General features: G+C 42.1%; 1 protein-coding gene across 4 annotated transcripts in view; it reads right to left on the reverse strand.

Moving 5' to 3' along the window:
• Positions 1 to 11,249, reverse strand: part of SPEF2 (sperm flagellar 2) — a 100,110-nt gene extending 88,861 nt beyond the window's left edge. For 3 of the 4 annotated variants that reach the window (XM_083465656.1, XM_083465655.1, XM_083465653.1), the window contains exons 1-4: positions 11,061 to 11,213; positions 6,937 to 7,039; positions 5,311 to 5,563; positions 1,471 to 1,641 (exon numbers count right to left, since the gene is read on the reverse strand). In XM_083465656.1, coding sequence (XP_083321782.1) covers positions 1,471 to 1,641; positions 5,311 to 5,563; positions 6,937 to 7,039; positions 11,061 to 11,118 — 585 coding nt within the window. In that variant the 5' untranslated portion in view covers positions 11,119 to 11,213. Of the gene's footprint in view, positions 1 to 1,470; positions 1,642 to 5,310; positions 5,564 to 6,936; positions 7,040 to 11,060 lie in introns of all 4 variants that reach the window. The other variant, XM_083465654.1, reaches the window with a different exon arrangement.
• Positions 11,250 to 11,985: the final 736 nt, after the last annotated feature.

The raw sequence follows: 11,985 nt of genomic DNA on the forward strand, positions 1-11,985 counted from the left end.
TTATCACAGCAGGATTCATTTTCTTATGTTCAGAGTCAAGCTTCAGGCTAAAACCTATTTCAGGAATCGTGAAGTGTTGCATTGGAAATAACTTCCCCTCCCAGTGTTCAAAGTAGCAGGGGTGGAGCTACTGTAAGCCTAAACCCAATTGCTTTGGACTGGTGTCTTATTCCAAATGTTGACACCCTAGATCAAACTGTTATTGAGGCATATTGTTAAGTAAATGATTCAAATAAAATGCGAATAGGTAAAGAGTTTTTGCATGGATGTGCAAAGCTTGAAAAGTGGGGGCAAGATGGTATTTGACCAAAGATTTAAAAAAAACACCCAAATTCAGGAGGAAGACTTATGCCTAGAAGCAACTTTCCGCACTCGCAACCACTGCAGATATGTATCTCCACCCCACTGGTCATTTGTGCCCCATTAAACTGACTGAATGTGTCTTTTGACGTCCAAAGAGATGCATATCCCCACTCAGGGCAATCAGTTGTTCCATATGATCAATTGCTGAGGAACATAACTGGATTTCAAAACAAAAATGCAATGCAATGGAATTCAGTATAACATTTTGCTTCTTTTGCAAAAATGGCAACAGAACACATTCTTGATCTCCTACTGAAGTCTCCCTACTGCCAACGTGACTGCTTAGAAGATTTAGTGCAAATTTATCCAGGAAATGCTGGCCTTGGGTGGAAAAAGGTTTGTCCACCCCTGCTCTGGAGTCAGTTGTTTTAATGTGTTCTGTACGAGACTGCTCTTGAAGGCAAAATGGAAGTTTACAGTGTTGCATGCTGCAGCTTGTGTCCCTCATATCCTATTGGGAGGCAATAACCTATTCAGCCAGCTTTGCAAGAACTGCATTAGTTGCCAATTTGCTGCCAGGCTAAACGCAAGGTATGGGTGCTTGCTATTAAAGTCCCCTGCAGTCTAGGATTCATATACTTCAAAAGCAACCTGAATCCCACCCCCAAGCACTGGAATGACACTCCAGCATCACCTTCAGCGATATACAAATGAAACTAAGGGATTGTCCACACTTTTACTTGTCCTGTGCCTGGAAAGCATGGGTCCAAGAGGTTTTATGCTTGTCCTGTGCTTTCTAGGCACGAGCCCCATTAGTTTTGCCTTTACCCCACTACTTTCCCCCAGAAAACCCACTCTTTAATGCTAATTCGGAACAAACTGCAATCCTCCAAAAACCCAATTGCTGTTTGCTCTGATTCAGCGCTATACTACAGGTTTTGTGGGGCAAACGGAACCAGTTCTAGCTGAATTAAATGAAAACACTACAATTTATTTCTATTAGCTTTCTGTTATACATACAACACAATCCTCATTTACTTAGAAATAATTCCCACTGTGTTTGATGCAGCTGGTGGGAAAATTCATAGGCTTAAGCATAAAACAATGCACAAACATTTCCTGCAGCTTTGAGGTTTTATAAAAAAAAAAATTAAGTAGGCTTCTCACATTTTCAAATTGTTCAACGATTTTTTCCGCCTGAATTTTCTTTGCTTGCTGTTGCTCCACAAACTGCATCCGAGCTATCTGACTTTCAAGGACCTTGGCTTTGCTGTGAAAGGTGTCTGAAATCTGCTGCAGGGTCAAGTCTACCTGACGCGGCACTAGACATTTAAGGCGCTGAAATGAGAAGATTTTCCAAAAGATTTGAAGAAATCTTTATATACCGCATTGAGTCATAGTAAACTCCTTAGACGTAACTTTTTCTCCATCTAACCAAGCATTGCCTACTCTGACTGGCAGCAGATCTCTAGTTCTCAGGCAAAGAAAAGTTCTTCACATCCCCTCCTGCCAGCTTCTTTTAACTAGAGATACCAGGGCCTGAATTACATGCAAAGCAAATGCTCTACCTCTGAGCCCTGGTCAAATTAGGACAGCTTTTTACATGTCTGAAACATATTTTATCTTGGCCTAGTTTTGGATGAAAGGTAAAGGGACCCCTGACCATTAGGTCCAGTTGTGGCTGACTCTGGGGTTGCGGCACTCATTTTGCTTTATTGGCCGAGGGAGCCGGTGTACAGCTTCCGGGTCATGTGGCCAGCATGACTAAGCCGCTTCTGGCGAACCAGAGCAGCGCACGGAAACGCCGTTTACCTTCCCGCCAGAGTGGTACCTATTTATCTACTTGAACTTTGACGTGCTTTCGAACTGCTAGGTGGGCAGGAGCTGGGACCGAACAACGGGAGCTCACCCTATTGTAGGGATTCGAACCGCTGACCTTCCGATCAGCAAGTCCTAGGCTTTGTGGTTTAACCCACAGCGCCATCCGCGTCCCTTAACTCACAGCTACAGGGATGAGTGAATCCATTGATTTCAGTTTCTCCTTTTTCCAAACTTTAGTTCTCCACATTTCCACATCAGTTTGCATTTTTTAAAAATAAAAAAGGGAGGGGCTTGTGAAAATTCACCAGCATCTTAGTGTGAATTTCTCCTAATATATGCATGTTTGTATGCAATTTTCCCAAACGTACACATTTTCCATTATATAACACCTTTTAGTATGTGCAGTTAATATATGCATTTTTAATACACATTCTACCCTAAAATCTGCATTTTTTTACACATTACTTTGCCTAAGAACTGTACTCCAAAAATTCAGAGGAGTGCAATTTTTAAAGGATGACTGCATCTCCACATTGTTTAAGAAAGTGTGATCTGGGTAGGTTTACCTTTAAATGTGAATCGAGTCAAATTTCTCCCCCATCCCTAATACCATTTGCTGTACTTCATAGTTTTGCAGAGCTAGCAACGTCCAGATTAACAGCATCCACTGCCAGCTAATATGGTCGAAGCACTGTGGTTTGTAATCTGCAGAACTAAAGGTGGTGGCAACCACCTTTGATTTCTGCTAAATCAGCGAATCTGCTTACTCTTTTTTAACTGGCAGCCATGGTGATGACAGGAATGGAAAAAATTAACTGTGCTTGGAAATATTTGCTGCTTCTCAGTGACAGTCGTGTGAGATTTTGACATCTTGGATGACAATATGATTAGAAGGAAATTTCATGCCATCAGCATAATGTGCCGTTAAGGAATGTGAAGAAGACGACAGCCTTGATGCCCAAACATACATGGAATCATGGCTGTTTTGGAAAGCAAGCACTGGAATGCATCAGGGCACATATACTCTAGGTGGAGAAGAAATAAGGGTTCCAGTTATGCTTAGATTATTGTAATCCGCAAGCGACATTTTATGTAAACTCACCTACAAAAGTAATTAAATTGATATAAAAGATGGGAAATTCCATCTTCCAGATACAGTTCCTGTTCAGTATAAAAGGTGCTTCACAGAATCATTTTCACTCTCTGCTTGCTCCCTGTTCAACTCTGCTTTGCATGCTTTTGCCCGGCTGCAGGCCTGGATGAGTAGCTCTTCCAAAATGTGAATATGTGAGAGAATGTACAAATTCCATTTCACAACTAGTTGGGCTAGAGGAAGTTAGAAGGTGGCCAAATCCTTAGGACATTTTAAAGCTATTTTTTCTAAAAGTATTACATTGCTATATTGCATTACATTGATTTATTTTATTCCTATTTCCTCATATCACCATTTGCTATATGAAGATTATAATATTCCTCCAATGAAGCACTGTACACCAACCAATAGACTGATTTGCTTCAGTTACAATCCTAGTTTTTATCTGTTTCCCTGGGATGCTATTGAGCAAATGATTAGAGAATTCAATTAATGTTGGTGCATTGACCAGGAATGGGTGGTTAAGTAAGCACTGATTGCTGATCAGCGCTTCTGCTCAGCTACTAGCTGAGGCTACACACACACCTAAAGCTGCTGGATCAAATTAGAAACCCTGAGCACTACACCTATTTGTGGACATGGCTCCAGAGAGGGGCACATGCATGAATGCCTGCTTCTGCACATGAATTCTCCCTTGCTGGCTCAAGGCTACATTCTTTCAGAAAGCTTTGTCAACTATCCATCAATCTGATAAAAGAATCTGTTAATTTATTGTTTAGTGAAGCAGCCCAGCTCTACATAAATTAAATATCTCATGAAGCAAAACCAGGGAGCATAAAAGCCAATGATTTCTTTAAAAATAAAATAAATACAAATAAAAAATCATTTTTTATTTAAATCAGATTTTTTTTAAATTTAAATTGGATTTTAAAATAAAATGCTTTTGGAGGAAAAAAAATCTTTCTAAAGATAGTTTTCTATTTAAGTTACATTATCGTCCAAAGGCCATCAGGAAATAAGGATTTGTTTTGTTTTTCATGTGTGCTGGAAATTTGTCTGTTTGTTTGCTTGTTTAAAATGTTTAACCACATCAGTTAACAAACATGGAGACATATGCTATAATGTTATTGTTTTAGTTTAAAAAATTGTTTAAATTGATATTAAGGAAATGATTATTTTTCTCCTTCCAATAAAGTACAGCAGAAAAGTTGTCCAAATATAAACAGTTAACTTACCAAACCTCACAATAATTTCATAATTATCTATGTATTTCTAATGGTATAACCAAATCAGTAATTTTTGACATAACTGTATAAACAACTCTGAAAATTTATTATTCCAAAAATGAAACCTTCGTCTGGTTGTAAATATTAAGATTATACCAGCAGCAATGCTTTTCTGTAAAAAAAAGGGGGGATTTAAATCAAGTCTTACTGACTAGTGGTTTAAATCGTGATTTAAATCAAATCCACCCTGAGCAAAACTAAATCAAAGAAAAGGTTTGCAAGTGAAAAGGAATGCCAGCCACCTCAGTGTAGATTTGGCCTGAAATATGTAGCTAATTTAAAGTTATTCTTGCCCTTATGGTAGTACAGCCAGCTTATACAGAGTGAGGATGTATGTGTGAGGATGGAACATATGTTCTGAAAGATTTACAGCTCTGATCTCCTTATTTAGCCTTCTGGGCCTTTTGCCCAGTTTCAGCTTGCCAAGATAGAAACCAGGAACAAGTGGCCAAAGCTATTTGTTGTGAGACTGAAAATGCAAGGAACTATGCAGATACCTGCTGGGACACTGCGAAGAAAAGAGATCAGAGAGTTCTTAAAGTGGCTATTAGTTTGGTGAAAGCGAATTTAGAGTAACCTCTAGAGCAGAGGTAGGCAATATGTGTCTTGAAAGTGGTGCTGGACTTCAACTCCCATCAATTAAGTCACTGCATCCTTTACACAGAGATTCAGTAGACGAAACAGAAATTTAGTTTACAGGAATTCTATTTTGATCTCTCGTGTCATAGGTATATATCTAACAGGTATAGTCACATGTGATGTTCTGCTTCTCTATTGGGAAAGGTGTTCTTATCTCAACAAGCTCACCTCTCGATACATTTCAGTTCCCACGCTCTTGAGCTTTGCGGGAGCTGAGGGTCTCATTGCATCCATGGCAACTCCAGTGAGTCCTGCTTTTTTCTTTTTCTCTAGCGCCACATACAATTGGTAGATCAGTTTGGTGGCAGCTCCATGCTGCTCTGTCATGATGTTTCGGGCCACATTCTGGTCAAACTGCACGCCCAGGAGTTGAAGGGTGGGCTCCATGCGAGAAAAGTTGTTAAGTTTCGCACTGGCAAGCCTGAAAACGTAAACAGACTCTGCAGTTATATAAGGTTCTGTTTCCTTTGAAATGTGAAAATCTTCCCAAAAACTGATACCAAAGCCCAGCATTCTTCAATAAGCACGTTCATTTATAGAGAGATAGAGCTAAACAAAATTATCATTAGGAACAGATCAAAACGTTTGGGTGACCACATTTTGAAACCTAAAGATTTTGAGCATATGAAACTGCCTTATACTGAATCAAACTATTGGTCCATTTACAGGGTAATCCAATTTTGTCTACTCAGAAGTAAGTCCTACTGAATCAAATGAGGCTTGCTCCCAGGTAAGTGGGATTAGGGTTGCAGCCTTACCCCAACATTAATTACTCTGGCCACCATTCTCCAAGGTCTAAGGCAGAAATGTGGCCTAACCCTGACACATTAAATAGGTTTTTAAACTAGAGATACCTGAGTTTGGACCCCAGGACCTTCTACATGAAAAGCATGCACTCACTGAGCTATGGAACCAATCCTAGTTCCTTATCGTATCTATCTGGGTTTTGATAAGCTTTCTTGGGAGCATGGAAATCATCATTCAACAAGTATATATAGCAGGCACACGGGGAAGTGCTGGATGAAATATGTAAACACGGCTACATCCTTCCTCTCCTTTTCCAAGTGGGAAATGTAGTTGCCTAGGACTGTTGGCCAAACATCATTAGTCACCTTTTAGCAATAAACAATATCCCTATTCAGGCATTTGTTTCTGAATGCATGAAGGGGCCTGCAAAAATATGCTGGCCCCACCAACTCTACACTAAAGTGTATGGCAGCAGCATACCTTCCCATCTCAAGAATTGGAAACTCTATGTGCATAGATGGCCTTGAGATTGAGTCAATCACATGCCAGCTGGGAGGCACATGCTGTCATCAAGGGGGATGGGCTAACCCATGCATACCTGCAGATTTCCATATGCCTTCAGTATTCCTAAGCTGAGTTGGGGGGGGGGGACACACTGCGTTTTACACCAGTTGTCATCTTAATCTATTTGGACTGGCATTGGCATTCAGGCAGGCAGATGTCTAAGTCTTATGTCAAATATCCATGGTCCCTTGGCCCTCCTGGTCCTTCTCCTTTCTGCCACTGCCTGCTCTCTAGCTATCTTCAAGTACGCAAGCAGAGGCAGGAACGTGGAGGAGCAACAACCCTGGCTCTCCCTCTTGTATTGAGCTGTGATGCAGATTGGTCCCAGAGGGAGAAAGCTAATGCATCATCAGTGGCAACAGGCAAGGAGGTAGGATTCCCCTACTGAGGGCATTTTGCTTAAGCCCCCTATCCCAGGACTCGGAGCCACCACTTAACCTACTATGTTAACCATTTGATGTTGTGTATATACCATCTACTAACCTGCTTTGCGAAAACTGAGCAAAGTCATCCTGGAGTTCAAACTTGTTGAGAAGTTCTCCGATGAGGTATCCTGAAGAAAACTCCTGGGCAAAAGACTCCATTTCTGGTTTGTTTTTAAAGAGAAAAAGGAAAGGTTTTTTCCCCTTCATTTGTTCAGACCTAAGGGCTGATTCATATGTTACCACCGTGAAGTGCAAGTAACTTTCCTGCGACTTCCTCCCATGCAGTTGCAGTAACATCCAGATCAGAAGCGGCTAACCGGTGGCCCTCAATATGTTGCTGAGCTACAACTACCATCTTCCCCGACCACTGACCATGCTGGAAGGGGACATATCAGAGTTGGAGTCCAACAACACCTGGAAGGCCACAGGTTTCCCACCTCTGCTCTACACAGAGAAGTCAACATTGCCTTTTCTCAGACCAGGTTTCAGCTAGCATGGGATGAAACTACATGATCCACCTCACCAAGGTGCTTCCGTCATCTAAATCAGGCCTGTACCTGCATGACCCACCAAGTCTATTAACCACACATTGTGGCCTGTGAAACACTCAATGACACTCCCCCTTTTTTCCAGGCCCAGGCAGGCAGCATAAAGGATAGGGTGGTTATCAACCCCTGATGGGTCACTGACTTGGTATACCACATATTGCACAGATATGTGCTGGGGATTACTGACACTTGTGCACGTCTGCTCTAGAAGCATTAATGCATGAACTGGCCCTAATGAAACAAATTTTAAAAATGAAGAGTTGCACCCAACCAAGTAATATTCAGCATGTGTTTGTGGGAGGGGTTCATTGGTTTGTTTTTGTTTTATTATGTATTTTGTGTTCTCATTTTGTATTTTTATGTTGTAAACCACCCTATGATCTTCAGATGATAGGGTGGTATACAAATTTAATAAATAATAATAAATAAAATATTCAAGCCAATTGACTTAAGTCACATCCAATTATTTCAATGGGTCTACTTTGAATATTATTTAGTTGGCTTCAACCTACAGTAAATTATTAAAATAGCAGCAGTTCTCTATTGCCTCTTTTAAGTCCTAACTTAAAAGTAAGCTGTAATAATTTCTTAAATTCTCTGTGTTTCAAGATGCTTCTTCTTCTGGGAAGAGTAAGACAACCCCAATTTGCAATATGAAGAAGCCTTGAGATACAATAGTAATTTGAGAGTTTATAATCGCCTCTCCCACAACCTAAAGAGCTCTAGAAATCTGGTAGTTCAGCCTCTCATTAGGGGCATTTCATCTCTCTGTGTGGATGATATTCTTCTCTGGAGGAAAGCCATTTGTAGATCAAATAGTAGGAACAACGGGATAAACATATATCTACAAGGACTGTCTGTACTCCAGAGTCCTTATTAATTGAGGAAATTCAACAGATTTGTGTCCCTTGAAACTGCAGAGGAGTCTCTGGTGATGAAAATCATTGCCACATGGGAGCTTTAGAGGTGTGTTGTGTAACTCAGAATGAACACCATCCACTGCTTTCCTAGGACTGCCAAAAAATGTGGAGGTAGTAATGTAAAGTAGACAGGTCACAAAACACAAGGTTATTTGGGAAGCTGCTACCTATTTTTTTAAAAAAAAAAATAATTATGAGTTTGAATCAATTAGAACTGATTCAATCAATCAGAAGTGCATTGATTTGCACATGAACAAACTGAAGAAGTAAACACATTTGCAACTTCTTTTTTGATAATGCTTGCATGCGTCACAGCAGATGCTCTCAGGGGAAGAGGCATTCCTTTGTGTATGAGCAAAGAGAAGATCACACCTGCTACCCACAGTTTTTGTAAGGCTGCACTAAAATAACTAAATAATATTTTTCCAGCTATCTTCTGCCCAATAAGTCAGTCAAAAGGTTCTTGAGCCAAATAACTTGAGTTGGAAGCCTTCTTTATTTTGAACAGAGCACTCAGGAATGTAGGATTGCCAACCTAGAGAAAAGGTCCAAGGAAACAAGAAAAGAAATAGCCCCTGCTCCCCGTCCCACCCTGCTGCTCTGCCTTTCCCAACTTGCCACGGAAGCAGGAGGATGGATAACAAAGAGGGGGAGCAGTGGGAGATGACTAAAGCAGTTACAACCTTCTATGGACCTGTTAATAGTATAATTTGCAGTGATGGGAAACCCATGGTGCTCCAGATTTATTGGAGTCCAATTCCCATCAACCCCAGCCAAGGGTCAGGGATGATGGGAATTGCAGTCTAGCAACATCTGGAGGGCTGCAGGTCCACCCCTTCCTAGGTTATAAAACAGTCCCTCCCTCAAATACGGTGCTATATAGGGTCTCTAGTTCTTTTAACAAAACCACACTGAGGCCATGATATGTCTTTTTGCACATACTGGATGAGCAAACGATCATTACAGTGTGGAAAACACCAGCCATTCTGTTCATGCAACCCAATGTACAATTCAGGAGTGGGTCTTTCCTGGGCTGCATCATAGTTACATGGAAACAAGGGAACTTCTATATGTCTTGTCTGGCGTTACAAGTTCAAATTAGGAGAAGCTGCTTGTTGACATATTACAACTCTTACTGCTCTCCATAAAGTATTACTGTCATTTCATTTTTAACCAAAGACTGGTCTCCCTTGATTTCATTGCATTTTTTCCAAATGTACCATATCTAAAAACAAACCCCTCTGATCATTCTAGACTCCCAGAATTGATACAAATGCTCACAAAACATTTCAAAATCCCCAGAGTTTCAAGACCCCCGTTTCAAAATCAAGGAAGACAACCAAGCTGGATGGAATCCCTCCAAGTCCCATACATGTTATTTGCTACTATTAGTTATTACTATTGACACTTAATATTACTGCCTCCCCTGGCTAAACCCATCCCACTCCCATCAACCCTGCTGGGGCATATTGGTACTCTAGCACAGTTATTAACATCAGTAATAACTTTTTTGTTACTTGGGTGAAAGCTATTTCCACCAACAGAATAGCTGCTCCTTGTGCAATTCTGTCATGCAAAGGCAGTCAGAAAGGTGAGTCCTCCTGGTACCTATTTTTCAGTGAAGGAAAAATGAGAACTACTAATGCAAGCACTTTAAACGTAAAGCAGTTTGATCATACTGTCTGTTTTGAATGGGCTCATGCTGTTTAAATTTGCTTGTTTGTATGTTGCATTAGTCTTTTGTTGTTGTTGCTGAAGTACTTTTGTTTGTTTGTTTGTTTCTTACTACTCTGCTACCTGCCCTGGGTACGGTATATAAATACTCACACCGCATCTGTAAGAATGCAATGGTTTAGTGCGACAGTGCTGAAACTTTGTAACTTCCTGCCTATTGACACCAAACAGACACCTTCGCTGTACTGTAAGCTTTTAGCTGCCTGCCAAAGGCATTTTTATTAATACAAGTCTACCCAGATGTTTAGAAAGTTGGTGTGAGTTTGTTATGTACTGAGTTGAATAGGATCCAAACTGCAGCAGTCTGTCTATCCTACTACGGCTTTAACTTTCTGCATGTTTTTTTAATTGTGGCTGCCATTCCCCCCTTTTTTATTGCTAATTGCTAATTTTTTATTGGAAATTTCATTGTTTTATCTCTCTTGTAAACCACTTTGAGGTTTCCACCCACCCACCCCATACAATCAAGTGGCGTGCAGATTTCATGAAACAGTTAAATAAGTAGAATCTACATTAACCAGGGGTAGCTCAGCCGGTAGTGCATGAGACTCCCATCTCAGGGTTGTGGGTTCGAGCCCCACACTGGGCATTACATTAGGGAGACAAGGCGTTAATGTCGTGTTTAGCTGTAAACTCATGCACTGCAGCAGGTCGGGCTAGATGACCCGCGTGGCTCCCCTTCTTCTATGAAATGTCTGTGGGGGAAGCAAATGAATCAGCAGCAAAACCGTGCTCCTGAGCATGTGCAAAGCGCCATTCCTCTCACGAGGGGCTAAACAACAAGAACAAGAGCAAGAAGAAAAGTCTCCACGCGTCGAGGGTTGGGGGGGGGAATCTGGTTTATGGAGGGGGGCGAAGTTCCCTCAGGCGAGCCGAAATGAAGTGCCTGCCCGCCTGAGAGGGACACGGGAAGCCGGAGCCCCGCACCTCCCGGGGCTTCCCCGCCCGCCTTAGCCCTGCAAGGAGGCTCCCGCACTCACTCACTGCCCTCGAGAGCTTCACTTCTCTGTTCAGCCAATCGCACAGGATGTCCGTCATGGCCGCGAGCGGTCCCGGCTCCTCGCCCGACTGGGCTCGAGGCCGCCTGGAGCGCAGCTCCGCGTCCCGTCACCATGGCGACCCGCTCGGCCGGGGGGAGGCGGCGCCGGGAGGAGAGAGGGCGCGCCTGCGCAGCGGGGAAGTCGGGAAAGGCGTCGCTTAGCGGCGCCGAAAACATTTCCCGCCAACTGGCTGTTTAAAGGGACGAGCCTTTGGCCCGAGAGCGCATGCGCGATTTGGTGGCATGTGTGCGCGAGGGCGGGGCGAGTGAAGCTCCTTGATTTATTTATTTAGTTAGTTTAATTTCGAGTGCGGTGGGGTCAGTCCCGGAGCACGAATTGCTTTTGCGTATATCTATTATAATTTATATGTATATTTATATTACACACACATATTTATATTTATATTTATCATAAAGAAGGCTGATAGCCGAAGAATTGATGCTTTTGAATGATGGTGCTGGAGGAGACTTTTGAGAGTCCCATGGACTGCAAGAAGATCAAACCTCTCCATTCTGAAGGAAATCAGCCCTGAGTGCTCACTGGAAGGACAGATCCTGAAGCTGAGGCTCCAATACTTTGGCCACCTCGTGAGAAGAGAAGACTCCCTGGAAAAGACCCTGATGTTGGGAAAGATGGAGGGCACAAGGAGAAGGGGACGACAGAGGACGAGATGGTTGGACAGTGTTCTCGAAGCTACCAGCATGAGTTTGACCAAACTGCGGGAGGCAGTGGAAGACAGGAGTGCCTGGCGTGCTCTGGTCCATGGGGTCACGAAGAGTTGGACATGACTAAACGACTAAACAACAACAAAATATTTATATTATTTATATATAATATATTAGTCTATCCTAATATATATTATAAT

This window comes from Podarcis liolepis, assembly GCF_965112155.1.
Source record: "Podarcis liolepis genome assembly, chromosome: 11".
Lineage (NCBI taxonomy): Eukaryota > Metazoa > Chordata > Lepidosauria > Squamata > Lacertidae > Podarcis > Podarcis liolepis.